General features: G+C 52.1%; 1 protein-coding gene across 4 annotated transcripts in view; it reads left to right on the forward strand.

Moving 5' to 3' along the window:
- The window catches only part of LOC122364635 (rho guanine nucleotide exchange factor 18-like), a 67,583-nt gene extending 41,455 nt beyond the window's left edge, over window positions 1-26,128 (forward strand). For all 4 annotated transcript variants that reach the window (XM_043335212.1, XM_043335213.1, XM_043335210.1 and 1 more), the window contains 15 exons: window positions 267-299; window positions 717-754; window positions 2,158-2,252; window positions 2,511-2,615; window positions 7,318-7,598; window positions 9,696-9,882; window positions 11,353-11,507; window positions 13,195-13,327; window positions 14,427-14,581; window positions 16,904-17,221; window positions 18,921-19,063; window positions 19,342-19,475; window positions 19,701-19,810; window positions 23,787-23,985; window positions 24,524-26,128. In XM_043335212.1, coding sequence (XP_043191147.1) covers window positions 267-299; window positions 717-754; window positions 2,158-2,252; window positions 2,511-2,615; window positions 7,318-7,598; window positions 9,696-9,882; window positions 11,353-11,507; window positions 13,195-13,327; window positions 14,427-14,581; window positions 16,904-17,221; window positions 18,921-19,063; window positions 19,342-19,475; window positions 19,701-19,810; window positions 23,787-23,985; window positions 24,524-25,396 — 2,959 coding nt within the window. In that variant the 3' untranslated portion in view covers window positions 25,397-26,128. The remainder of the gene's footprint in view (window positions 1-266; window positions 300-716; window positions 755-2,157; window positions 2,253-2,510; window positions 2,616-7,317; window positions 7,599-9,695; window positions 9,883-11,352; window positions 11,508-13,194; window positions 13,328-14,426; window positions 14,582-16,903; window positions 17,222-18,920; window positions 19,064-19,341; window positions 19,476-19,700; window positions 19,811-23,786; window positions 23,986-24,523) is intronic.
- Window positions 26,129-26,345: the final 217 nt, after the last annotated feature.

Genomic DNA, 26,345 nt, shown 5'->3' on the forward strand with positions numbered 1-26,345 from the left:
GAACTCATGGGTGAGGTGTGGGAATGACGGGGGTGTGGCGTTATGCGGAAAAATGTGAAAAAAACGTGATGTTATCGCAAAGTGTGAGGGTATGTGGTCCATCGCAGAATATGACACTCGATATATGACTCTAGTGTCCGTGTATTCCACCCGTTCTCTGTGAAGTGACTGAGTCCCTTGCTCCGGGTACGTGTAGCAGCGTCTCGTCCGGGACACTGTGGACTCCCCGGACCACCGAGCTGACATCGGCTCCCTTTGTGTTTCAGTAAATCAACGTCCGATATGGAGGACCCTCTGCTGTGAGTATAGCTGGGCTGGCGGCGGTGTCAGGTCTGATTCATAGCAGACATTCGTCATCGAAGAGATTGATGTAGCTGAACAGTCGCCCGCGTACAGAACTTAAACTTAGAAAGTGTTTTATTCAATGGCTCGGGAATGTCAGCTGCAATGTGGTTTGCACGGATGCTGTGACTTATACATATACAGAGCTGAGGATAATCATAAACGGTTAGGTATGGCTTCCTTTTCGTACGGAACCCATGCCCTCTACACGTCCGAATTTCTACGGTGCATAACTTTACCGTAATTGCCAGCCTACTGACGAAATAAAGCTCGTTTTAGCCTCCGATTGAACAATGCCAATAGCAGCGTCTGTCACCCTGGTTGTCATTGTGGTCTGTGACATTAATAATGTTTCTCTCCGTTATTTTTGACAGGCAATACGACGCCTCAAACTTCGGAGATCCTTTTGACAGTGAGTATTGGTGATGATTTTTTAGAAATGTCGATCTGTCGTGTTTATCAGAAGATAAACCATGCTGCCTGTTCAGTTCGCCAGTTAAGCGTCACTTATACATTGTCTTCCAGTCTGTTGTCTTGGTTCCGTTTACTCGCCTCATTGTGTGCATTTGGTCAGAGTCAAGGGAATTTGAGTACTTGTGCATGCCGTGCTGCTCAAGTACCATGTGGATGTCGCTAAAAACCTGTCGTGCTGCCAGGAATATTGTGGTGGCCGTCTGTCGCCCCCCCCCCATACTGTCCCCTGTGAGTCTGTATCGTAGCGCCCCCCCCCCCCCCACATACACACATTCTGTACCGAGTTCAATCGCCTGCCCTTCCCCTAAGTCTCCACAGACACAGGCCGATCAGCGATGCCACCGGTCGAGTGACGCCCCCTGCCCCCCCCCCCCCCCCCCGGCGGCCGCTAATGGGCCACCAAGTGCGTTCCGTTGTCACTCGTGTCTCCCACACAACACGGGCGTTCGGCACTGAGCCTCGGCCGTAGTATTGGGCAGTCTCCGTACGCACTGCTATTACCATCCGACTGTCGCTGTTTTGCCGGCCGTTGTGTAATTCTGTGTTGCGCTGCACGGCGGTGTTGCGCTGGTCAACAGGTGCCGGCCGGCAGGTCGATGGTGGTGCTGGCCGAGCTGACGGTGTGACCGTCCAGGTCCCCGGGGTCGCTCGGCTAGTCAGGGCCGCAGTTTACGAGCGGTCGATGGTGTATGATGGATATTGATGTGACGCGTCCCGGTGCAGAGCCTTCCCTTCCTGTTGTTTGGTCATACCAGTCCATTGTGTGCTATAAAGTCCTTTCAGTCCGTCGCTGTCATATGAATGCTTTCAATAGTGTTCATGGACATCATAGAGCTGTTTGCATTGCTCGAAGGTCAGCAGCAGCACTGCTAAATTTCAGCCAGGACTCGGGTGGAAACAAGCGCCGTTCCCTGTTACCAAGGGCTGGCCACACCATGCCTTCAGCTTCCCTCGCTTTATGACACCACTTTTCATATGATGACCTTTAGCTTACACAGTCGGCTGACGACAAGAAGTCTGTTGTTTGCACTGACAGTGCGACAGTGTGTTGCGGTGCGCCGAATGTAATCTGTGTGACATGCCACCCACTCCGCAGCTGTGTCTCTGTTATGCAAATCGATGGCTCTGTTTAGATGTTTGCTCTTGTGTGTTTGTGTTTCGTATGTCCGAGCCTACCGACCACTCTTATATTTTGTGACAATCTATTTTAGTTCGTTTGACCGCCGATCTGTCTGTTTCCACATACCGTGTGTGTGTGATCTCGACACTACTGTCTTTGTGAGCCCTGCGGTCTATGTCGCGTTTGTTGCGGAGAGTGACGGCGTCCCCTGCCGCCCTCAGCACCGGTCATGTCGCTTGGTGACTCTGTGGATGACCCCGACCTGAAGCTGCTCGATGAGGAGTCAGAGGCGTGGAGCGGCTCCGTCGACCGAAAGGTCGGTCACCTGTCAGAGGGCATAGATTACGCTTTGACAAACGAGTTACCTAGTTCCGTAGGGTAGTTAAGTCTAACGTCGAAAAGAAGTCTTCTGTGTTTTGGAGTCCTAAAATTCGATACTATATGTTTAATTCAAAACCTTTTTTATGTGGCATACGTTTGATCTCTGTTCCTGCGCGTTCACATTGATCAATAGCTGAACATCCATTGTGCTTCTTACCAGCCGCCACTATAACCTAACGATTTACTGCCGCAGATTCTGAAAGGCCTCACCGAGAAGCAGATCAAGCGACAAGAGCACGTGTACGAGTTCGTTATGACCGAGAAACACCACTGCGTCACACTCAAGGTCATGCAATGGGTGAGTGACCAGTTACGCGCCTCTCAGTGCTAAAAGCTCAGTCTGTGTTTTATGGGGATTGTGTTGTTTGAAGTTTTGCTACCGGGGCATTCCACGTCAAATCGAACAAAAATCGGCTGTTTTGCACCTTACCATCAGCGATTTCATTATAAATTTGTGAGCGAGTTCCTGTGTCGCCCCGGACATTACATTGATGTTTTTTGCACATTCTGACCACAGGTCTTCTAAATAAAGGGCATCAAATTTTTACAAAATGTTGCATCTTTATATTTTTGAACGACCATAACTTTGGTTGTACTTGTTTGATTTGAATGAAATAAACCTTACTGTTTAGGTAATTTCTTAAGCATTTGTTTAAAATTGCATCGACTTAAATATATGACCTTGAAATTTGCTTAACTCTGTTCTTAAGCACAAGAATTGAAATAGCAAAAAACACGCCACCTTCGATTTGGCTCATTTTCATATATTTTATTGCCTACCATATTCTTAACAACCTGTGAAAAAATTAGAGTGGGCCATTCATAAGTTTTGAAGAAAATGGCACATATGCAAACGTATATTAGCACGCGCAGTGGAGGGGGAAGAGTGAATTTCGCCCCACCCCTCCTGTTTTTCGCCAATATCTCATAATATTGATGCGAACTTACTTATGGCTACCTGTCCAGAATTGAATTGCACATCTCATCGTGCAAGCAATAAGAAAATCGGTTCACAACTGTTCTAGTAATAGCGGTGTAAAGTGAACATCCTGTCGCCGCGGCGACGCGGCGACTCGGCAGCCGGCGCCGACCGCTACGCGCCGCCTGAATTGTAGACTGTGCCGGGACGGAACGGAACGGTTCCGTCTTTACATCGCGCTCCTTACCGCTGATTACGTTCGATTCGCGTCAAATTTTGTGAGAGAAGACTAAGAAATGTACAGGCAATCTTATGGTGAAAGAATTATGAAAATAGGTTGGTAAACAATTGAAATATGAACGTGTAAACACAAAATTGTGACTGCTGCGTTTCCCGCGTCGGCCGATCCCGCCTCAGCCGGCGACATGTTACTCTTAGCAGGACTCTAACTGCCATATTTATTATCGGATTAACTAGAAATTCCCCATAAATACTCAAAAATGTATGTTCTTTCGTATAGTGAAGATCAAAAGACGTGAAGATATCGTTGCGTGATAATGTTTTCGTTGAATTTATTTCATGATGCATTTCCACACGGCTCAAAATTCACCGCAAAATACCGTTTGCCTGAGACACTTTTACAATGGAACGTGAATGCTTGACTACGATGACTATGCATTTCCATTCTCGCAGAGTTTGGGATATCACTAATCAGCAATCATTCATTTCAGAAAGTGTACACAAGCAAGCATGTCTTGACTCTATCTTTCAAGGTCACGCGCGGTTGCGTGATGTTGATGCATGAAAACGGCGTTTGCCGCGAAAGTTATGAATGGCCCACTCCATTTTTTTCACAGATGGTTAGGAACATTGTGACGGATATAATATGTAAAAATTACTCAAATCGAAGGTGGCGTGTTTTTTGCTATTTAAATTTTTCTGTTTTAATTCAAGGTCAAATACATTTCAAGGTCACTTCAATTTAATTTTATAATTAAAAATCAAAGCCTTATCAATTGTCTACAAGACCCTGTTAATATCATTTTGATACCAGAAAAGGAACCAGAGTTATAAGCATTTAAAAAATGATGTGTGGCATTTTTGGCTATATTCGATGACCTATATCTCGGCGATACGTTATCAAATTTCGAAAATATTACACGTAACTCAGTTTTGAACCATGCCCAGTCTGCCTACAAATTTTCAGAAAAAATCGAAGGGGATGACGGATTTCGGTGTTTGATTTGACGTGGAATGCCCCTACCGCCAGTGACCGGTGCACTTTGAGCGTTGAAAAACCCAAACTCATCGGAACTTCGGCCCCGCCCCGGGACGTATCATTCTCACTTACTGTGTTACTCGGCTCAATCGCGTCCCAGCTCAATCGCCTAAGAACATCGGGGGCCGGTGGGCATTGGAGCAGTGGCGGCGGATGTGCCGGGCGGCTGTGGAGGCCTCCCTCGGTCACAGAGTTTCTCACTCTCCGCTAGCGGCGCTCCCGGAATGGCCGGCAGCCCGGCGGCTCGGCTGAGTCCACAGAATCTCCGTCGCCGTCTGGGGAAAGGTTGAGGCAGGGAGCAGTCAAATGGGCTCAGTCGAGGCATTACAATGGGCGCCTCTGAGCCGGGATGATGTCGTTTGGTGGCCGTTTGAAGCCAACTCGGTGACATTTGAAACAGAATGACCTTTGTAGGCGATTGTAACAACTACCACACGGAGGCTCTCAGTTCCTGGCAGATTGAGTCACACGGGTTGTACGGCCACCAATGACATCACTGGGGACAGGGACACTGGGGCCCTGGCCGGTCGGCTCTGCGCGGCATCACCGCGTGTCTGGGTCGGCGGCACGGGCTGCCATCGCTGGCGCAGTTCTTCATAGTGAGGCGGCACTACTCGGAATACGAGCACGTGACTGAACCGGTAAACGAGGCCGTAAACGGTGAGCCGGCCGGCCGGCGCGCCGCGCGCCCTCCCCGTCCGTCATTAATTCACACGTGCTGTTGTGACGGCCGCGTCCTCTGTTGCCCTGCTCCGGTGCGCCTGGAAAATTAACGGGCAGACCGAATGTAATGAATATAACAGGAATCTCAGCTGTAATGTGATGAGACCGGTCACTGGGTACAAAACAGCCGAGTTCCGAATTCATAGCACGCTGATAATTAGGAACGGGTTCTGAATATGATCACCGTAAATTAGCTAAGCTAAGTATGCAGGATGATATGATCCAAGTCATTTAATTATGTACCTTGATGATCTTACGCGATCCATGTATTCTTCCTTTTAAATACATACGCACCTATAATAGTGATGTTCTTCAGCTACTGAATAATAAAATTTGCACATCATCAGCTGCATGAAATCACTGCGTTTCACGTCGTACACTCGGGGGCAGATTGATGTTCCACCACTCCCTACCCATCGGGCTCCCATGGCTCAGCACTGGCTGCTGCCAGTGGCAGCACTGGCAGCACTGACACCGGCAGGCAGTGCTGAGCAGTGCTGAGGGCAGGCAACACCGGCAGCAGCCAGTGCTGAGCCATGGGAGCCTGACGGGTAGGGAGTGGTGGAACATCAATCTGCCCCCGAGTGTACCTACTCTCCCTGTCCCTAAACGCTGGCATACCGTTAACTGTTGTGTTACCGACCACCAGCCGACCGACACCATGTGATCGACACTGCCCTTTACTGTCCTGTGGCGGCTGCAATGATCATTGGGGCTTACTGACGACGGCCGTGCCTGGCTCTCCGCGGGCTCCGCTCGCCCGTACGGTATCGATCGTTCGATTCTCCTCTCTGTCGTTCGATTTCACCGCGGTACGAGCGGACGGGTTCATTTCGCCGACCTCACGTCACAGTACGTACTGGCCCGATTCGATTCGACGGCAGTGCGAACACGCTATTCGTCCCGGATTGACACGCTGTGCTTGGGACGTTAACAGTTGGCTTGCCCGAGGATGAGTTACGATATTATTCAGTGAGGTGGGATTATTGGCTTAGGCCTGGCTCACATGGTACGATTAGTTGGTTGACGGTAGGGCTCATTTGTGTTATTCGGTTGGTGCGGTGGTGCAATGTATATCTTTTAGCAACACGTCCTTGGTATTCTGAGGTAGCGGATTACGATAGACATCCCTGAACTGCCATGGGGACGTTGTCTGTCTAGTCCAGTCCCCACGTGACTAATCCCCATGTGGTGTGGCCTGGGTAGCGATTTCCCCATGACCTGCCCTGGGTAGTAGACGTAGTAGTTCTCGGCGGTCTGCTATGGGTAGCGAGTTCGCCCATGGTCTGCCCACTGGGTAGCCCCCCCCCCCCCCCGGCCCGCTCGGCGCGGCGCGGGGCGGGGCACGTCTCCACACAAGTACCGTCTGCTCGGCCGGCTCCGTGCGGCCAATATTGATGGTGGCACGGCGGTCGGGCCGGCGGCGCACCTGGGACCGGTGCGGGCAGGGAAGTGCGGGGAGGGTCCGCGACGCTACCGGGCAGGGGAGAGCGGGGCGGGGGCCGCAGTGCTACCGGACAGAGCTGCGGCGGCAAACACCGGCATAGGCGAGACATGGGCGTGCCTAGCTAATCACGAGCGTTTGGTTGTTGGTATTATTCTTTCGTTTTGCCTTCTTAATGAATACGATCATCACTGCATTTGAATGATATCCGATAAGCGCTGGCTTACTGGTTGCATACGGTTGCATATCCTTTTCTTTCAGCTCTGATTCTTGCGGAAGAATATGGTGGTGCGGTATTGGCACCTGAGCTAACGCGATTCCTTATCCACCCGAAATCCGTGTCCGTGCATGGCTGTCTGATATTACCCTGAGCCTGCTTCCCTAGCGTAACTCCCTCCCTCCCCCCCCCCCGTCAGGTGTTCGCTGATGGTATGTGATGTTACCCCCCCCCCCCGTCAGGTGTTCGCTGATGGTATGTGATGTTACCCCCCCCCCCCCCCCGTCAGGTGTTCGCTGATGGTATGTGATGTTACCCCCCCCCCCCCGCCAGGTGTTCGCTGAGGGTATGTGATGTTACCCCCCCCCCCCGCCAGGTGTTCGCTGAGGGTATGTGATGTTACCCCCCCCCCCGCCAGGTGTTCGCTGAGGGCATGCGGAAGGAGCTGGGCTACACAGCAGAGATGGTCAACCGGCTCTTCCCCCGGCTGGACGACCTGATCGCCGTACACATGACGTTCCTGCGTCACCTGCGCGAGCGGCAGCGGCGCTCGCTCTACGTGGAGGAGTTTGGTGACCTGCTGCTGGACGATTTCGGCGGCGAGATTGGCGACAAGATGCGCGACTGTTACGGCGAGTTTTGCTCCAAACACACGGAGAGTGTGGCGCTCTACAAGGACATGCTGAAGGCGGATCGAAGGTAGGTGGGGCGGGGTAATGCGACGTGTGTGACCGGGTGTGTGTGTTTGTGTAGTATGGAGGAGTGAGGGGAGATGTAAAAGGCCGTTTCTGCGTGTGGAGTGGTTGTGCAGTCTTGGAACTTTCTCGTGGTGTCACTGCACAGAAGTGTCTCGAGGGTGTTTCAACGAGCGTTAGCGAATACTTCGGGCGTTAAGTTTGTGGTTGAAGTCCCCATGTCGCCTGCTATGGGTAACGATTACCTCATGTTCTGCCCTTGGTAGTAGTTCCCTGCGGTTCAGTTCAGTTCAGATCAGTTCATTGTATTTTATCAAATATAAACAAGAACAACGAACAAAACAATAGAGGATTGGCGCAAAAGCAAAAAGCTTAAATCAAAGGCGCCTCTCCAATTAAGTTAGTATCAGAAAGCGTCGACCCCTCCCGAAACCCGCCGAGCCAAAAAGCGGTCTGCTATAAACGGCGAGTTAACAACAACATCAAAGCCAACATTAATTCTCTATGGGCTCCTGGTATGGATGCTTTCCAATTTAACGTCTTACCAAATACCCCTGGCCGTGTTTACTAACCTCTTATGCTTAGCTTTGCTCGTATCACTTTTCCCTAATTTTACGTTTACGGTTCGTGGAAATGGTGTGAAGTTGCAGTGTTATTTGCTGCCCCCGTTGGGAATGAGTTGGATTCTTTCATTCGAGCAGAATGCACGTTGCACTATATTGCAGCCTCTCAACAGATAAATGTCACTGAATACTGATACCTTCCGCAAATGCCAACTACGATAAGACGAGGCCATTTGCGCATACCAACGGTATCTGGTGAGGAATGCTAAGTCATGTGCCACTGACTGACTATTTCAGGCTATAAACCTTCATGAGTGGCGAGTATGTTGTCTTTCTATATTCATTTGAATCATTTCATTTAAGCATATCTGGCGTGAAAAGTTTAGGACATTGGCGTTCTTTGTATACATAAGCTAGATGTTATTGTGCCGTTCATGACATGCAGGGTTCCGAATATGGTCGGAATTCCAGGAACACTGCCGGATGGTTTGGTTCTTCTCAGCTCCATTTGAAACTGAAAGCTGTTTTGCCTGCTTTTGTGAAAAGATAATGCCGATGGATCGCTTGTCAGACCAGTCGTGTCGTAATTGGGGTTATATGTTGGGTTGTGGCGAAGTTTTGAGTGATTTTGTGCAGTTGGGTCCGTTCTTTTCTGACCGCGAATCGGAAGCTTTTTGTTGCTCTCAAGTCTCAACTCAGTTGTTAACTCATTGAAAGTTTCTTAAGTCGTATGAAGACATACGATTTCGGCGAAGGCTTTTGGCAGGATTGTCTCACTTTGGTAAATAATAGCGGGGAAGTTGTGTTGATGGATCGTGGGGCTAGAAAGTTGTCAATTTGATCTCAGACCCGCTTCTTGAAAATATTTGAACTGCCCTAAGGCGTAAACGAATGTGTTATTTTTTGGAAGATGTTTTCTACTGTAACTCATCCGAGTTCACTAGCTACCTCTAAAGCTGGTTTTAAGCCAGTCAGCCGTGATTATTTGGGGCGGTGGGTGTGGTTATCTTTCTCAATATCATTTGAGTCGCGAATTTCGCCAGATTCGCTTCCGAAACAAGTAGATGAGTACCTACTTCAGGGCTTATATGATTGTGTGTTCTACTGCCACAGTATTCCGTTACCTGACACATGCTACCAACTGGTTTTGTTTGTCGTGCAACGGCTACGCTGAAGGATTAGTCATTTATTCAGGATGGTGTGCTGTTTTAGAAGCCAAACGAGCTGTTGTTTGGGGGGTCTAAGTCTGCTTTTCCCAAAACATTTGCCAGTGAATTAAGGGAAGAGGCACACGACTCACCAACTGCTGATATTTAAACGGCTTAAACGGTGCTATGTGATCCATTTGATGTTTCCTGTTCCTTTATATAACTGTCATATTTTAGTTGTTAAATATGTCAATTGTATTGCGCTGCCACCACCCTGCCTTTTCCTGTGTTACAATCTCTGTTTGCTTATCACTTACGCGGCCCGGTGGGTGCAGGCTGAACTCGTGTTGCGTTACCTCCGTCTGACCGCTCCCGTCTCCCCTGCCTCAGATTCCAGGAGTTTATCCGACGCTGCAGCCTGCACCCGCTGCTGAAGAAGAAGGGCGTGCCCGAGTGTATCCTGTTCGTCACCCACCGCGTCACCAAGTACCCCCTGCTCATCGAGCCACTCATCAAGACCAGCCGCGACCAGGAGCACGAGATCACCAACCTCACCAAGGCGCTACAGCTGGTCAAGGTACGAACGGAAACGGTGGCGGCCGGCGCTGGTGGGGGTGAGACATTCTGGCTGGTGGGCGGGAGCGAAGGTATTTACGGTGGGTGAATAAACGGGAATCACTCCTGGGTGAGATGGTTAGTCGGGGGCTGTTTGACCTGCCGTCACGCTCTTCCTGTCGATATAGGAGCGCTCATGTGGCCTTGTCTAGCGTTGCTGGTGCGTCGGGGATGGTCGGTATTTAATATCGCCGGGCCGCGACGGTCTTCCTTTGTCGGTGCCGTGCCGAGTTGTAGGACTGGGGAGAGGCGGTGGGGGTGGGGGAGTGGGGTGTGCTGTACCGAGCTGTAGGATCGGTGAGGGGTGGGGTGCTATGCTGAGCTGTAGAAGGACCGGGGAGGGGCAGGCACTGTGCTGAGTTGTAGGAGGACCGGGGAGGGCGGGGTGCCGGCCTGAGTTGTAGGAGGACCGGGGAGGGGCGGGGTGCTGAGCTGTAGGACCGGGGAGGGGCGACCGGCGGTGTCAGCGGACAGTGTCAGCAGCGGCGCGCCGGCCCGGCCGCTGAGCCGCCGCGGCTTTGTCCGACCCCCGCCCGAGTCTGTAGGTCACCGGGCGTGGCCCGCGGGAGGGGCACTATTGTTTCCTTTATCGCCGAGCTGGCAGTAAAGCTGCGATGCAGAATTACGCAGTGGGGCTGGCCGCAGCGGCGGGGTGGTGGGTGGGACCACGCGCGCTGTAGAGGTATATGACCCGCTCGGGTCAAGGCATTGTTCATAAACCCAAGCCGTAAGGACGAGTCAGGGACAATGAGCGCACTCTGGTGAAGGAGGGCGTGCGGGTGAGAGCGGCAGCTCACTGATATGACTGTAACAAGCGCAATTTCATAGGATATGAGTATGTTTACGGAAAAGTGGTTTCTACTAGAAATTTGTGACAAGATTCTGTCATCTTAAATTGAGTGTTTCTGAATTTTAGCATGACCGTAACACGCATGTACGTACATCTTCTGGTGGTGTGCTTCGCCTGTGGCATAATTTATTGGATTGCGATCGACTCGACCTTGGCTGTGAACTATTCAGGGCCTGGTGCGTACCTACTGCATGATAAAATGCGGGCGCTCCCATTTCAGGCAGACGAGACGCGAGCAGCAACTGTAACCACTACCGGTGTTGTGATGTAGTAGTTCAGTGAAATGCAAACCAACTGTAATTATCTAGACCATTATCCTATTCCATTTTTGCCTTGCATTATGTTTTAAACCACGACCAAAGAAAACCAATTGAAAAGGCTAAAACATTTTACGGCGATCGTCTAAAGCTGTCAAACGTAGCTTCAATTCTCTTCCATGGTCAATTTAGCCGTAAGCCGACTCTGCGACTGCCACCCGTTCCGTTTGTTTATTTGCTTGCTGTTTGTTTGTTTTTCCTAATCTGACTAACGGCCACGGTAGCTGTTTCGCCGCCCTGACGCGGTGCGCGTACCATTTTCCAGGAGATCCTGGTAGACGTGAATGCTCAGGTGGCGGAAAAGCAAAAGGAGGCGCGGCTCCTGGAAATCTACAACAAGATTGACGCCAAGTCGACCGCCTTCTACAAGGGCAAGAAGTTCAAAAAGTCGGATCTGCTCAGCGGCAACCGACGCCTCATGTAAGTTGCTGCGGAGACGGGCAGGAGGCGCTAATTGACGGTTCGCGGTGGTCTGTTCGCCTTACGATAATGAGATCGTGTTCCGGGGAGGTGTGCGCAAAGGCCGTTTGTTTGCTGCCACAGGCGCGCTCACGTAATCCAACGGTGCGGTCTCGGAGCGCTGTTTATTGAGCAGCTGTCCTCGTCTCCAATATTTGGGTCCGTCAGCGCTCGAGATATGAAGTAATGTTTCTCTTAGATATGGCTGATTCATATTGTGGAGGCCAGCATATCAGAAATCATCAATATGACGCACGTCCAACTAGTAACTACGACTTACGCTACGGTCGGACACCTTCGCCGGTGACGACACTGTTGTGAAACTCCTGACAATGCCGCGGAGCCGAGTAAATATGTTCTCATTCCACGCGTTCCATAAAAGCTCATTTCATCAGCTGCTCATGGGCGGATTTCATCATCTGCAGGTGCTCGCACGTCCTGGCCTTGCAGATGTGATGATCCCTGGCTATAGTCTGGCAAACCTAAGAAAGAACGAAGTTAAAGCACGTCCTGAAGCACTTTGCGCGTGTTTTGGTCACTTGTAATGGCTAATGCATTGTTCGGGTGAAAAATTGTGAGAGAAAATATGCTCTCACAATATAAATGCACATGCATCAACGGCCGCAGCACCTTAAATCCATTCTTTCTTAGGTTTGCCAGACTATAGTTTCTCATCTGTTTATCATGCCTGTTCAATGTCTACCGCAGTCTGTCGCTCTTTTATCGCCTGTTACTTTCTCCCCCTCTGTCCGCCCTTTAGTCCTTTTACTGACGGAGCAGAGACCGTCTTCATTTTCCTTTTCCTGTTCCTGACTGAGTCCTCGCGCGAGTACGCTCCTCGCCGCTGTGTTTATGTGTATGTGTGTGTCGATCGGGCGCTGCTCGGCTCACCCGGGCGCCGTAAACAGCGATCTGCAGGAACCCCCGGCTCGTCCGCCCGAAATAACAGCCGCCCCACTGCTCCGATGAAGATCTGTGACTCCTCGGCTAACGGCCGAGCTCGGCGGCTCTACATCTCGCCCCGATCCCCGGGGCTCCGCCGGCCCCGCGCGGCGGCCAGCACTGCTTTATGCATCTCAGCTGCGACACAAGGTCGTATTTGCATCCAGCGTGCATTCAGAACATCGGTGACATTTACGGGGCATCCCCGTGGCGGCGGAGATCGTTCCGTGGTTTCACCGAAATCGGACTGAGATTGTGAGGTCGCTCTGGCGACTGTCGGAGGAAAATCTGTTCCGTAGACTGTTTTGGTGTTTTCGGCATATGGGCGGAATGTTTTGACGTTGACAGCGACACGATTAGACTGGAAATGGTCAGAATGTATCCCGCTGACTTACTCCTGCCTAACTGTTCAAGGAGTGACTGGCCACTTCCGAACACTGAAGCAACATGGACAATGTTGACCATCTGCTGCCACAGTTCAGTTGTTTGCGTTTCACCCTGCTCAGCATACGTGTAGTAAACGGAGCAGTACGCGATCGACACACGCACGCACACATAAACACAGCGACTAGGACGCTGTCGTGGACTTCAAATACGATAGTGGACGATCTGAACTGCTCACTATGGGTACCACTGACCCGTGCAGACTGCGCGCTCTCAAAACTAAAGTTTGTCAAACCTGTCACATGCCCGTCTTTTTCCGTAGGTTCGAGGGCAGCGCGGCGCTGATGCAGGCTCGCGGCCGGCCGCTGCTCGTGCAGGTGATCGTCATGTCGGACGTGGTGTTCTTCCTGCAGGAGAGTAACCAGAAGTACCACTTCGTCTCCCAGGAGGGCAAGGTGAGGAACGCCGCCGGGAGGGTATCAGGCTCTGAATGCTTGCGTGCCTGCAGGCAGGTTGATGTGCTGCTATAAGAGAATGTGGTGTGATTGATAAGTCAACCTATTTGTTTTGATAATGTAGCTGCCATCCCTTTCTCAACCTCTCTTAGCCGACTGAGCTTTTCAATAACAAGCCCACCATTTTTCGAAATGGTCTCGGCATATGCGTGTGATGCTTTCCTATCAGGCCGGGCTCCCATGTTTACGGCGCGATTTCGGGCCAATCGGACAGGCAGCGGCTGATTTGTGCAGTCGGTCCGCCTGGCGGTGCGTTTATGTAAGAGCTGTCTGGGACGCTGACAACGCTCGGTCGTCCATTTCGGTCACTGCCGTCTCAGATGGACGCTGAGTTGATGAGTACTTGTGTATCATAATCACAATATGGTCGGGGTGGTTTGCCGGTATTGTACCTGCAGATTATTGTGTTACTGGGAGCGGCTCGTGGGAATCATGGGCTGACTACTCAGACTAGGGCATTGTTTTGGGAAGATCGGATCATCGCCCGGCACTTGCTGGTTGCTTGTCGCTTCTTTGGGGCGGTGGCTTCTGGTGGTGGTAAGAGATTCCCCGCGACCGAGACGATTATTAACAAACTTGCCGGGAGAACCGCCGACTTTTAAATTTATGCCGCCAAACAGCCAAGCTGGCTATTTTTGTTGCAATTTGTGTTACTCCATTATAACGAAGTTATCTTTCGGCACTGTATTTCGGTAGTGTTTGCTGAAGAAGTTAGGCTTGATTTGCTTTCCTGAGATAGAAACAATGTAGAAAGCCGAATGCCTTTTGAACGCTCTCGGCTTTGCTGTTCAGGACTTTCTCTTGACAAATCATATTTCTCTCTTTCCTCGATTTTTGCCTCTGTTTTTAATTTTTCCTTGCGTTTGCTTCTTTCCGTACAGTATTTCCTTTTTCTGTCTTTATCTCTCTGCTCCCCTCTTGGCCCTCAATACTGACCTGACAGTACTGACTGACTGACTGTCATACTGACAGTACTGACTGACACCGCACTGACACCGTACTCCGCTGACCCCCTCCCCCCTCCCCCTTCCCCGGACAGGCCGGTGTGGTCTCCCTCCAACGACTGCTGGTGCGCGACAAAGCTGGCGGCGACAGCCGGGGCATCTACCTGATCTCCAACCTGAACGAGCCGGGCATGTATGAGATGGACTGCACTATGCCGAGGGACAAACGCATCTGGATGGAGTCCATCAGGTGGGTCATGGTCGACGCCGAACCTCGCTGGGTTGTTTGTCGTCTTTTTGGGCGGACAGATTGAAGGGTTGTATGCTTCTCTGATGATTCTCAGATGATCTGCGGAAGGATGCTACATGTGTTACGTGATGAGCTCATATGCGATGTGGTGAACGATTTGTTATGCAGTGTTTATCGTATTGCCATATGCTCCATCGTGTTGTGTTTATCTCTACTCTCCCCTGCCGTGTATGGGTGGCACAGAGTGGGTCATACCCGTGGCGTGTCCGTACCGTGACATGTTTCGGCGTGTCGTGTTCGTCTGATTCGCTCCGGCGGACGTCGCTGATGGGCTTGGATCTGGTGGCTCGATAGGGCCTCTGTGAAGCGCCGTGATGGCTCCTTTTGTGGTCGGTCGGTAGGGTTGGGACGTTGGATTTAGGCGATCACTCTGATGGTCAATTAAAATCATCCATAGACTTAACTTGTCGGAGGAGAAAGAATATGTTATAGCGACCTCGGTGGAACGGGCTGGGTGTGGCTTGAGTCATATATCGACTTTTTAGTGATCCAAATGATAAATCCGGGGCACTTCACAACGGTCTTCCAGCTACGTCCCTGGAGTCGCATCAGTCATACTGTGGAAAAAGGAGATGAATTTTGGTGCAAGACAATTTTTGATTTCTACGCCATCAATAATGATCACCCTTAGTCTTGTAATTGCAGTAGTTTTTTTTTTGTCGATCCCATTTCAGGACCTGCGTCACCTTTTTTTCGAACACATGTTTTCCCGCTCCCGCTCAGCCTTGTGCCACGTTTAGTGTGTCGTCTGTTATCGCCCGTGATGGCGACGGCGAGGTGCGTATGAAATGTTGTTGTGCCGCTGTATTTGTATGATGACCGACGCGGAGGCTCGTTCAACCAGCGTTATTTCACTCGGGGAGCGCCCCATATTGGTGTTTTCGTACAAATCCATCATCACTCCCCGCCACTCACCAGTTAATAACGCTCCATCCTGTGTACCACCATCCCCTGACCCCTCCCCCTCCCCCCTCCCCGCAGTGAGGCGGAGAAGCAGTGTCCGTTCGATCCCCCACCCCGCACTAACCCATCCCCCTCCCCACAGTGAGGCGGTGAAGCAGTGTCCGTACGACCCCCCCCCCCCCACTACCCCCCCCCATTAACCCCTCCCCACAGTGAGGCGGTGAAGCAGTGTCCGTAAGACCATCCCCCCACTAACCCCTCCCCCTCCCCCACAGTGAGGCGGTGAAGCAGTGTCCGTACGACCCCCCTCTCCCCCCCCCCCACAGTGAGGCGGTGAAGCAGTGTCCGTACGACCCCCCCCCCCTATTAACCCCTCCTCCCCCTCCCCACAGTGAGGCGGTGAAGCAGTGTCCGTACGGGGGACCATCAAAGCGTCCAAAACCGCAGCATCCAAAGTACGCAACATCCAAAACCGCAGCGTCCAAAGTACGCAACGTCCAAAATACGTCCAAAATCGGGTATATAGGGAGCATTCACAACGTCCAAAACCGAAACATCCAAAACCGCAACATCCAAAACGTATCACCCAAAAACGCAACATCCAAGGACGCATCATCCAAAGTACGCAACATCCAAAGTACGCAACATCCAAAACCGTTTGGTTGGGTTAGGTTAGGCTAGGTTAGGTTAGGTTAGGTTTCCTTATCCCCGGTAGGCATAAATCAGGTTAGGTTAGGTTAGGTAAGGTTAGGTTAGGTTAGGTTTCCTTATCCCCGGTAGGCAAAATCAGGTTAGGTTAGGTTAGGTTGGGTTAGGGATAGGCAAAAATAAGTAGGTTAGGTTAGGTTAGGTTAGGTTAGGTTAGTTTTGGATGTTGCGTGCCTTGGATGTCGTGGTCTTGGACGTCGTGGTTTTGGAGGTTACGTACTTTGGATGCTGCGTCTTTGGATGTTGCGTTTTTTGGATGATACGTTTTTGGACGTTGCGGTTTTGGATGTTTCGGTTTTGGACTTTGTGAATGCCCCCTATAAACCCGATTTTGGACGTATTTTGGACGTTGCGTACTTTGGACGCTGCGGTTTTGGATGTTGCGTACTTTGGGTGCTGCGGTTTTGGACGCTTTGATACGGACCCGTCCGTACGACCCCCCCCCCCCCATTAACCCCTCCCCCCTCCCCCACAGTGAGGCGGTGAAGCAGTGTCCGTACGACTCCCCCCCCCCCCATTAACCCCTCCCCTCCCCCTCCCCACAGTGAGGCGGTGAAGCAGTGTCCGTACGACCACCATCCCCCCTCCCACAGTGAGGCGGTGAAGCAGTGTCCGTACGACCCCCCACTAACCCCCCCCCCCTCCCCGCAGTGAGGCGGTGAAGCAGTGTCCGTACGACTCTGTGGACGCCAATGACGGTGAGGAGGCCCGCGCCCAGTCCGAGGCGCAGCTCACACAGGTGCGGCAGCTCAGTAAACTACTCAAGGACAAGGACCTGCAGATGGCGCTGCTCTGTGAGGAGAAGCTGCGCATCCAGGCGGATATCGTGGAGCTGATCCAGCCGGACGACCAGCGACTGCAGGCGGCGCTCGGCTCGATGACCTTCTCGTGCACACATCTGGTGGACGATGGATTGGAGCCGACTGAGGCGCGACAGATGCTGCAGACCGCCGTACAGGAGGCCACCAGGTGAGAGAGGAGGGAGGGGAGAAAGAGGATGGGGGTGATGGAAGGGTGCGAGACGGCGGGGGGCATGCAAGAGGTTACCTGTAGAGATTGCAATCCCGGGATCGGGATCCCGGGATCCCGGCGGGATTTTAATTTCGATCCCGATCCCGAAATTCCCGCCAATCCCGGGATCCCCCAAAAATCAGTTTTTTACCATAAAAAGAATGCAGTCGCTGCACGAGTCTTGTTTACACAGTTCATGGTGCTGCGTGACATAAAGCAGAGAAACTATTTAGGTGGCACCCCGTATCGGCCGTCCACAATCGACCGTGTTGGCAGCTTCCGGGTATCACCCACAGCGGATAAGCCGCTGCCCGCTTAAATGTGTACGAAAAAGGGTCCCAAACTCCAAAACAAATTGCAGCATCAGTGCTGCAACATCTTTATCAGGATCACGGATCGTTCAGCGATTCTGACTTGTCCGTCCGTGGCCGGAACAAAAGAGGTCATCAAGACAGTCTTTGAGCTCGTGTCGCAGGAAGATGTCACAGATGTCACGCAAGTGACGGCAGAGCTCACTGATTCAAACGTTGAAGACGGTAGAGTGGAGCTCTCCCAGTCAGTGACTCTGCCCTCAAAGCGACTTTGGAGCAAAGTCTGAGAGACATTAGTGATGAAAGCGGAACCGGAAGGAGGTGAATTGACCAAGCGACGTCTTGAAAATATTGTGAAATAGGGAGCTGCCAAATTTGGTGTACACTGGTCGCGAGTTTTAAGATAGACAGACCTACCAGCAACGGCTTAAAACTGTCGTGCTTACTACGAGTAGCGTAGACGAAGAGGTAGTGAGGCCTGGATGTGCTTGAACCCGTCTTTGTGACGAGATTGTAAACGCACTGGTCGACGCACAGTTTTATTAAGACCAATTGGGAAATGCTAATCAAATCGGAACGTTTCCTTCGCAAAATTCAATCGTTTTTAATGCAAATGACATGCTCTAAGGATGGCTTTTGGTTGCCTCTTTGTTTGTGGTAAGCTAAAAGACGCGAAATATGTCAGTAGGAAATCATTCTTACGACCTTTAGTGACAAGACCAGAATCCCGGGATCCCGGGATCCCGAAATAAATCTCTAGTTACCTGGTGAGGGGTGTAATATTTCTAATTAACTTCATGAACTAATTCTTACTAATTAGTTAATGAAAATTGTGGGCATATTTCACCAGCAGTAACATGTTTGTCTTTATTCGATCACTGAGGGCACTCGGGACGTATCTAAAATCGGCGTTTTTACGGGCGTTCGTGACGTTTCTAAACTCGGCAGCCGTGCGGGCGTTCCACCCATGTTGACCAGTTTGGCAGCAAACGCCAATCAAAGTGCGCTGTTTGATTTCCGATACCCCGGTCGGTAGACATCAAGTCCTGTTTTCTGTCTCAATGTTGTTTGGAGGGCGCATTCGCTACGAAGCCACGCTGGGATGTGTTCCGTACCCATGAACGACACCTTTTGTCGTCTAACCAGTTGTCAGTTGGGATATATGTTTTATTTTTTTCATGCATTCATTCCATCATAATGTGAACGTTTCCCCTGCCCCAGTTTCTATCGCTGTCCTGTCCCGACAACTAACATTTCCGTGACCGTGCTCTCGTCCTTCTCTTCTCCTCCCTCTACGTTCAGCTCCTCTACCGTATAAGTCACCAACCAACCCCCCGTGTCGTCAGGCTGGCGCCGCTGCTGTTCCCGGCCCAGGGCGCGCTGGCCCGGTCGGCCAGCTCGGTGGGAGAACACCACAGCAACGACTACGTGTCGCCCATGCTGCCCAAACGAGCCGAGACGTTCGCCGGCTTCGACAACAGCGCGGCCAGTAGGTGCAGGGACGGCACGATAGGGGTTCTGTTGTGGGGGTTTTGTTGCGTTCTCCGTGTTAGAGTCCATAGGGCAGTAGTTCATTGTACGGGAAGGAGAGGAAGGAGTGGTTTATCAGTGATTTGGCTACGGGACTCTATTTTTATCATTTGACTCTATTTTGGTTTCTCGCCCCAAAGAAGTGACTGATGCCTTCTCACCGTGCCTCAGGCAGTACTAAACTAAAAACATGCCTGAGGGCTCGATGTGACCTTCCTGTGACCTGATGGCCCGCAGCACCGGTGAAGCGCCGTGACCCGAGCGAGGATAACATTGACGAGGCCGCTGAGGACCAGGAGCTCGCTCAGGAGCCGGGGAAGGAGCAGGAGTCGCAGCCGCAGCCACAGGAGCCGGCGCCCAACCGGACTCAGGTCAGTGAGGCCCGGCCGGGTGACTCCAGAGGTCGGTACAGCTAGCGTCAGCCAGGGTCGGATAATGGTTACACGAGTCTGGTCGGGATTGAAAGGTCTATCATTATGAGCTGGGAGATGAGAAATCGAAGGTCTGTTCATGTTGATTGTGTTTTTAGATACCTACGATATTATATAGATCTGTTCCTTGTTCTCTGTACTACGAGTTCCGTTTTCTGTCGCCAGGCGTCACCGGTGCTGTCGAGCGAGGCGTTCCAGCTGGCGGCGCTGCAGATGCACCGCTCGCTGTCGACCATGCTCTGCGTCATATCCCAGTCGGCAAATAATGTCGAGCTGTGAGTGCCACTGAGAGACTGACTCGTTTCAGAGGAGTGGAGTTGGGGTGCTGTCGGCGGTTGGGCTGTGTGGATGACCGGCCAGTGTCATTTGGAGTTGTTATTTAATGAGTAAGGGAGTACGATGCCCGTGTAACTGGGAAAGTTGGGAGGGGCCGGTCGACGGCCGTGACAGCGTAACCGTGGATACCTAACGGGGTTAACCTTCGCCCCAGTGGGGGGGGGGGGGGGCATATGTTACCACCCTGTCACGTTTTTTGCGTGTGAATAAAAAACCGCGGCGCGTAGCGCCGCGCCGCTTGGGGTAGCTTTTGGTACATCAATTTTGGACAATGTGTGAAATTTTTGACCCCAGGTCATGTCAGGTCAGCTCATCAGGTCAAGTTAACTGACCAAGCCTTAAAAAAAGTTTGCAATCATGTCCAGCCTGCAGTGTTTGTCAGAAAGGTTCGAAACTTGGTGGATTGCATGCTGTTATGGGTGCCTACAATTTGTATATCTCGGATTTTTTATATCCGTGACCTAAGGTCAGGTCAGTGGCATGACCTTTCCATTACAAGTCAATGGAGAAAAATGAAAATGCCTCTAGATCCGTGTGTACGCATAGGAACAGTCCAAATATTTCAGAATTACAATGATTTAGTCCACTCGTGATGACCAAGGTGTCATTTTTGCTGATAGCCTCTAGAAAGGTCATCCGAGGTCATTTGAGGCTACAAACAGTTTTTTGCCAATAACTCGCGATTGGAAAGAGATAGAACGCTGGGGATGGTCTCATTGTGTTTTTCTTGTTGAGACGCATCGACTGATATGCAACATGACCTTTTCCGGTCAGGTCATGACCTTGACCTGAGGTCAAATTTTCAAGTTGACCTTTCAAGGTCAAATTATAGTTCATTCGACGCGTCTCGGTGAGGGGAACACGATTCTGGCAATAGAAATGTGGTGGCTTTTTGTAGTCGAAAGTTATTGGCGAAAAACACTTTTCGTAAAAACAGCTATTTTTGGAGTTTTTGCCCTCTGGAGGCTAAACCGTTGACCTAAGGTCAATATTGATAATGACCTTTACAAAAGAAGAGTTCAAAAGCTATCGATTGTTCTATGATGCGTTTTTCTAGCTACCATAGTTCCTGAGATAGCGGCATGTTTTCTGAAAAATATAATGACAATTGGCAAATTTTGACCTTTGATGACCTCTGGTGACCCTAATATTGCTCTAAGGTGAAAAATGACCGAAATACTTTCAAACGTACGCATTGAGAGCTATCGACTGCTTTTTACTGCGTCTTTCTAGCCCTCTTAGTTTTTGAGTTAGAGGTGAGTGGTAACATATGCCCCCCCTCACTAGGGCGAAGTTGGCCGAGACCGCCACTGGGGCGCGGGTTAACCCGGCACCGCCTGGGCTATTTCCGTACCCACATCAGCCTGGGGGGGGGTCGGATCCGACCCCCCCCCCTGTTATCTCGAGAACCAATGGTCGTATCGAGCCCCGCGAGGCGGCGTTCGAAAGGTCTCTACGAGACCTTCCCAAAGCACTCTTAAGATTTTAAGATTGAGGTCAACTTTCGGGTCAAGGTCAGGTCAAAGGTCAAATTCAGGGGTTTTGCATGATTAGGCTTACGGACAGCGGAATCGATAGCTGCTGCTCGAAACTCACCACAAATGACCTCAAAGACCTAGTGAAGGTACCATGTGCGTATAGGGGTCATACTAAGTACGGTTCAAGGTCAGGTCAGGTCACGAAAGGTCACGGTTTTCACTTTCTGCTACATGGGCGTGCGACACATGTTTTATCGCTTATCCCGCGCCCTGCTGGGGGGGGGGGGGTTTGAACACCCCCCCTTGTGGTTTTTCGCGAATATCTCAAAAACGGCGGCGCGGAGCGCCGCCGTTTTTGGTACACCTTATCATACATCAATTCTACACGGGTTGTGAAAATTTCAAACCAAGGTCATTCAAGGTCAGGTCACCAGGTCACTTGAAGTGACCTCACCTCATAAAAAGTTTCAATGTCTGTCATAGCTACACCGAGTGACCGATCGCTTTGAAACTTTCAGCGATTGCTAAGAGCAATAGCATGTACAAAATGTATATCTCAGAATTTTGACATCGATGACCTAAGGTCAGGTCAATTTTGCGACCTCCCCATTATAAGTCAATGGGAGAAAATTGAAATGCGCTTCTTTTGGACGAAAGACATTATAAACGCTCCCAAACACTGAATTACAAGTGGTTTAGACACACTGAACATGAAAATGGTGTCCGTGACCCCTGTTTATGCCCTGAGGTCATCTTAGGTCACGAATGGTATCTAACAGTTTTTCGCAAATAACTTTTGATAGAGGCATGCTAGAGCGATGAAAACGTCTTAGATGTGTTCAGCTCGACGATACGGATCGACTGATATGCAACATGACCCTTTCCGGTCAGGTCATGACCTTGACCTGAGGTCAAATTTTCAAGTTGACCTTTCAAGGTCAAGTTATAGTTCATTCGATGCGTCTTGACGAGAGGAACACGATGCCGGTAAAAGTAAGCTCGTACAAGGCTTGGGTCAAAAGTTATTGCAGAAAAACTGTTTCCAAAAAAATCGGCTATTTTTGCAGTTTTTGCCCCCTGCAGGCAAAACCGTTGACGTTAGGTCAAATCTGAGAAAATTACTCAGAAAGGGCGCTAATAGGGCTATCGAATGCGCTTTTCCGCGGCGCTGTAGCTCTATTGGTTCCCGAGTTATGCGTTGGCTTCTTGGAAATTGTCGACATTCGACCTGGAAATCGGCGAAATTTTGCCTTCAATGACCTCTGGTGACCTGACCTTTGACCTGACCAAAAAATTGACCGAAGTGATTTCCTCATTATTTTTGACGCTCTTTCGAACGCCGCCTTCCACGTATCGCTACGTGGCCCAGGAGCCGAGTTAGAAGGGGGGGGGGGTGTTCAAACACCCCCCCCCCCCAGCAGGGCGTGGAAATCCAGGACCCCCAGCCGGGCGCGGGTTATTTTTCACGCCAAATCCGATGGTAATGGTTATATGTGACCCCAAGTCACTGTGCTGGTGATAAGTGTGCATTGAAAGCATAAAAAATCGTTTATACCATACATAACTAAACGAGGGCTAAGAAAAAAAGTCAATTTTTCAACTTTTTATTTTTGACATAAAAATGCACTTTTCTAGACGAGCTTTGTCCCAGGAATCTAGTGGTGCCATTTGTTTTCACATGCGATGTTCATAAGTGCCTCTAATTCGCGAAAATTCTTATGACGTCACCATGCATGCATGTTGGAGCTATTTTTTACAATTTGGGGGTCAAAAATCAAGATAGAATGTTGAAATTTGGGACATCTAATGTTCTAATAGAGCTCTATAACATATATTCCGGTTTTTTGGAAATTCTTAAAATTTTGGATTTTATTAGCTGTTTCCAAAAAATATAGTTTTTTTTTTGTTTTTAGGGGTGAAAAACGCATTTTATGGAAAATCCGAGATAGCCATTTTAAAGAACTCGTTCAGCTGCGTCTTTTCATGTCCTTAATTTGCAATTTGCTCAAAACCTCGATTTCTGGCGATTTTTTAAACATTTACCATTTTTTGACTGAAAACGCCATGTAGTTACATCACTAAAATCGATATATCTCAGAATTTTTTGGAAATTTTTTTTCTTAAAAATTGCACAGGAGACGTCAAATTGATGGGGGAGAAGGTATGCGAAGTTTCAAGTTGATAGCGCAAGCGGTTCATGAGTTAGTCAAGAAAAACGGAGGGGGTTCGGATCCGACCCCCCCCCCCCCAGGCGGTCGCGGGTTAAGGGTTAGGTAAATGAATAGAAGAATGAAGATGAGGGATGGGCGAGAGGGCCCCGCTGATCGTGTCCCTCTCCTTCCGTCAGACGGAAAAGCTGTGTCCAGGAGGGTGGACAGACCCCAATGACTGTGACCGTGCTCCCCTCCCCTACTGACTGTCCCCCTCCCCCTCTCAGACTGAGGAGCTGTGTCCAGGAGGGCGGCGCTCTGGGCCGCGGCGGCGCCGGCAGCGGAGAGACCCGGCTGAACGCCAAGCTCGAGGAACTCAGGAACCTGCAGGACCGCTTCACCAAGGAAAAGACCGAGTGGAACAAGGACAGAGACAACCAGGAGAAGTGGATCCAGGGCAAGAGGACCGAGCTGGCCAAACTGCAGGTACGGAGCGTGGCCGGGGCTAGTTGTCGGAACATATCTGGTAGGTAGGTGAAGGGATTTCCACACCGCACCGGCGCGCTGTATGGGCTCCATATGTGTGCGATTATTTTAATTTCGTAGTGGTTCTATGGCGTTCGGCGGACAGCCGGGGATTAGGTGATGGATAAATTTCGATACTCTCGACCAGGGCTGCGGAGTCGGAGTCGGAGTCGGAGTCGATGTTAGAAACCCGAGCCGGAGTCGGAGTCGGAGTCACCGAAAATCTGTCGACTCCGCAGCTCTGCGAGGTCTGCGGTGTCGGGAGTTGGAGTCGGTCGAAGTCGACAATTCTGCCCGGAGTCGGAGTCGGAGTCGGAGTCGGAGCTGGTTTTTGAAAGCCGGAGTCGAAGTCGGAGTCGCCGAAAATCCATCGACTCCGCAGCCCTGCTCTCGACGGTCTAGGAGATGTGTTTTGCTCTCTTCTTACCAGCGTTGATTGATGTCTAGCTGTTACTACCCCGGTCTGTATCTGACACCGTCCTCGTCCGTCGGCCCACAGGAGCAGCTGCGGCAGGAGCAGAGCGACGTGGGCCAGCAGAGGGAGCTGCTGTACCGCCAGCTGGACGCGCTGCGCTCGCAGGGCATCCTGTTGTCGCCCAACCTGCAGGTGGTGACCACCGCGCAGCCGGCCGCCCCCGCCGCCGCCCCCGCCTCCGCGGACGACGAGAGCGGCCCGGCGCCGCCGCCCACCACCGCCGGGGCGGCCGGGCCCGCCGCCAACCGGCCGGCGCCGCCCAAACTGAAGCCCTCCAGCTCGATGGTGCGGCGGGACGGGCCTCCGCTGCCGGCCCACCTGCTGAGCTCCATCAACCAGCAGAAGGCGGCGGCGGCAGCCGGCGCGCACCCTCCGCCCGTCAAACAGGAGCTGCCCATGAAACTGGCCAAGCTGTCGGCACTGGGCGGCGGGGGAGGTGGCGGCGGAGAGACTAGGCGGCCACCGCCGGCCGGAGGCTCGCCGTCCGCCGCGCCCGGCCAGCAGGGCGGCTCGCCGGCCGGCGTCCAGCAGATGCTGCCCATGAAACTCAGCCAGGACCGGCCGGGCCGCAGCGGCGGCGGCTCCAGCTCTGCGGGCTACCACCGGCTGACGGGCGGTGGTGGCGGTACGCCGCAGCGGCAGGCCGCCCAGCGCACCAACACCTACCCCAAGATGCCGTCGCGGCCGACGCCGCCGCGCCGGCCGGCCACCACAACAGTGACACACCTGGTGACCACCAGCCAGCCGACCTCCACCGTCAGCGGCGCCGTACAGACGCGCTCGCACACGGCCGGCCGGCCCGAGCTGCCGCCGCGGCCGGCCGCCCCCGCCCCCGCCCCGGCCCCCAGCTCGGCGCCGGCCGCCGCCGCCGACTCCGAGGAGATATTGTTCTTCTGAGCGGCTGGGCGGCCGCTGGAGACGGATCATTCCTGGCGCGCTGTGACCGCGGCCCGCACCGGCCGCGCCGACACCTAACCTGTAACATTCAGAATCTAAGCGAGACTATTTTTCTGCGCCACCAGGCCGTTTGTGCCGGCCGGCGGAGCGATCGCCGCCCGGCAGGCACGGACGGTGATTTCTTAGGCTCCCAGGCGGGGCGAGCGTTTTACGGCGGCGGCCGGCGGGTCGGTTTTGGCCGCCGGCCGCGTGCCGCCCGTTGTTACAGCGTCTCCTGAGAGGTCAGGAGAGCGAGCTCGTCATTCCAGGTGCCGCCGCCTTTGTCCGGCGGTGGGGCGCGGCGGCGGCGCGGCGTCCCGAGCCGCCGACTGTGCTGTTTTACCTACTTACGGCGGCGGGCGCCGGGGAGGGCCGGGAGGGGCAGAGGTGTCCCGTTCTGGGGACGGGGCCGGGTCGCTGTTATCTGTGGGGAGGGGTGTCACCCAGCTATCGATCAAAGAGGAGAGAGAGACCGTCCGTGCGCCGCCAGAGCTGTATTTATTGGTGTGTCGGCGTTCCCGCAGCCTCGTACGATTTGACCAGATGTCCAGCACGTGCGGCCCGGAGCGGCACGGCACGCGCCTGTTGGGGCCCACGTGCCACGTGTCGCGGCAGCTATACGCGCTGACAAGCAGAGGTGTTTTGTAGTAAGCGATTGTACCCTCTCACCGCCGAATAAACCTGTTTGTTACAGCTGTAGTCCAATCGTCTGAGGTAGCCAGTTTATGATGTGAGGAGCCGCGGAAAGCTGGAATCAGCCAGTGATTGCCGTCGGGGTGCTGACGGCGTGACTTTATCCCGCTGCGGTGGCGGAGACAGATCAGCTTTCTGACCGGCGTGCGTGCTGTATTTTTTCGGGAACGAAAATGTTTTATGCCGATGTGGCCGCGGAGCGACGGCCAAGTCGGAT

This window comes from Amphibalanus amphitrite, unplaced genomic scaffold, assembly GCF_019059575.1.
Source record: "Amphibalanus amphitrite isolate SeventyFive unplaced genomic scaffold, NRLGWU_Aamphi_draft 000688F_arrow, whole genome shotgun sequence".
NCBI lineage: Eukaryota > Metazoa > Arthropoda > Thecostraca > Balanomorpha > Balanidae > Amphibalanus > Amphibalanus amphitrite.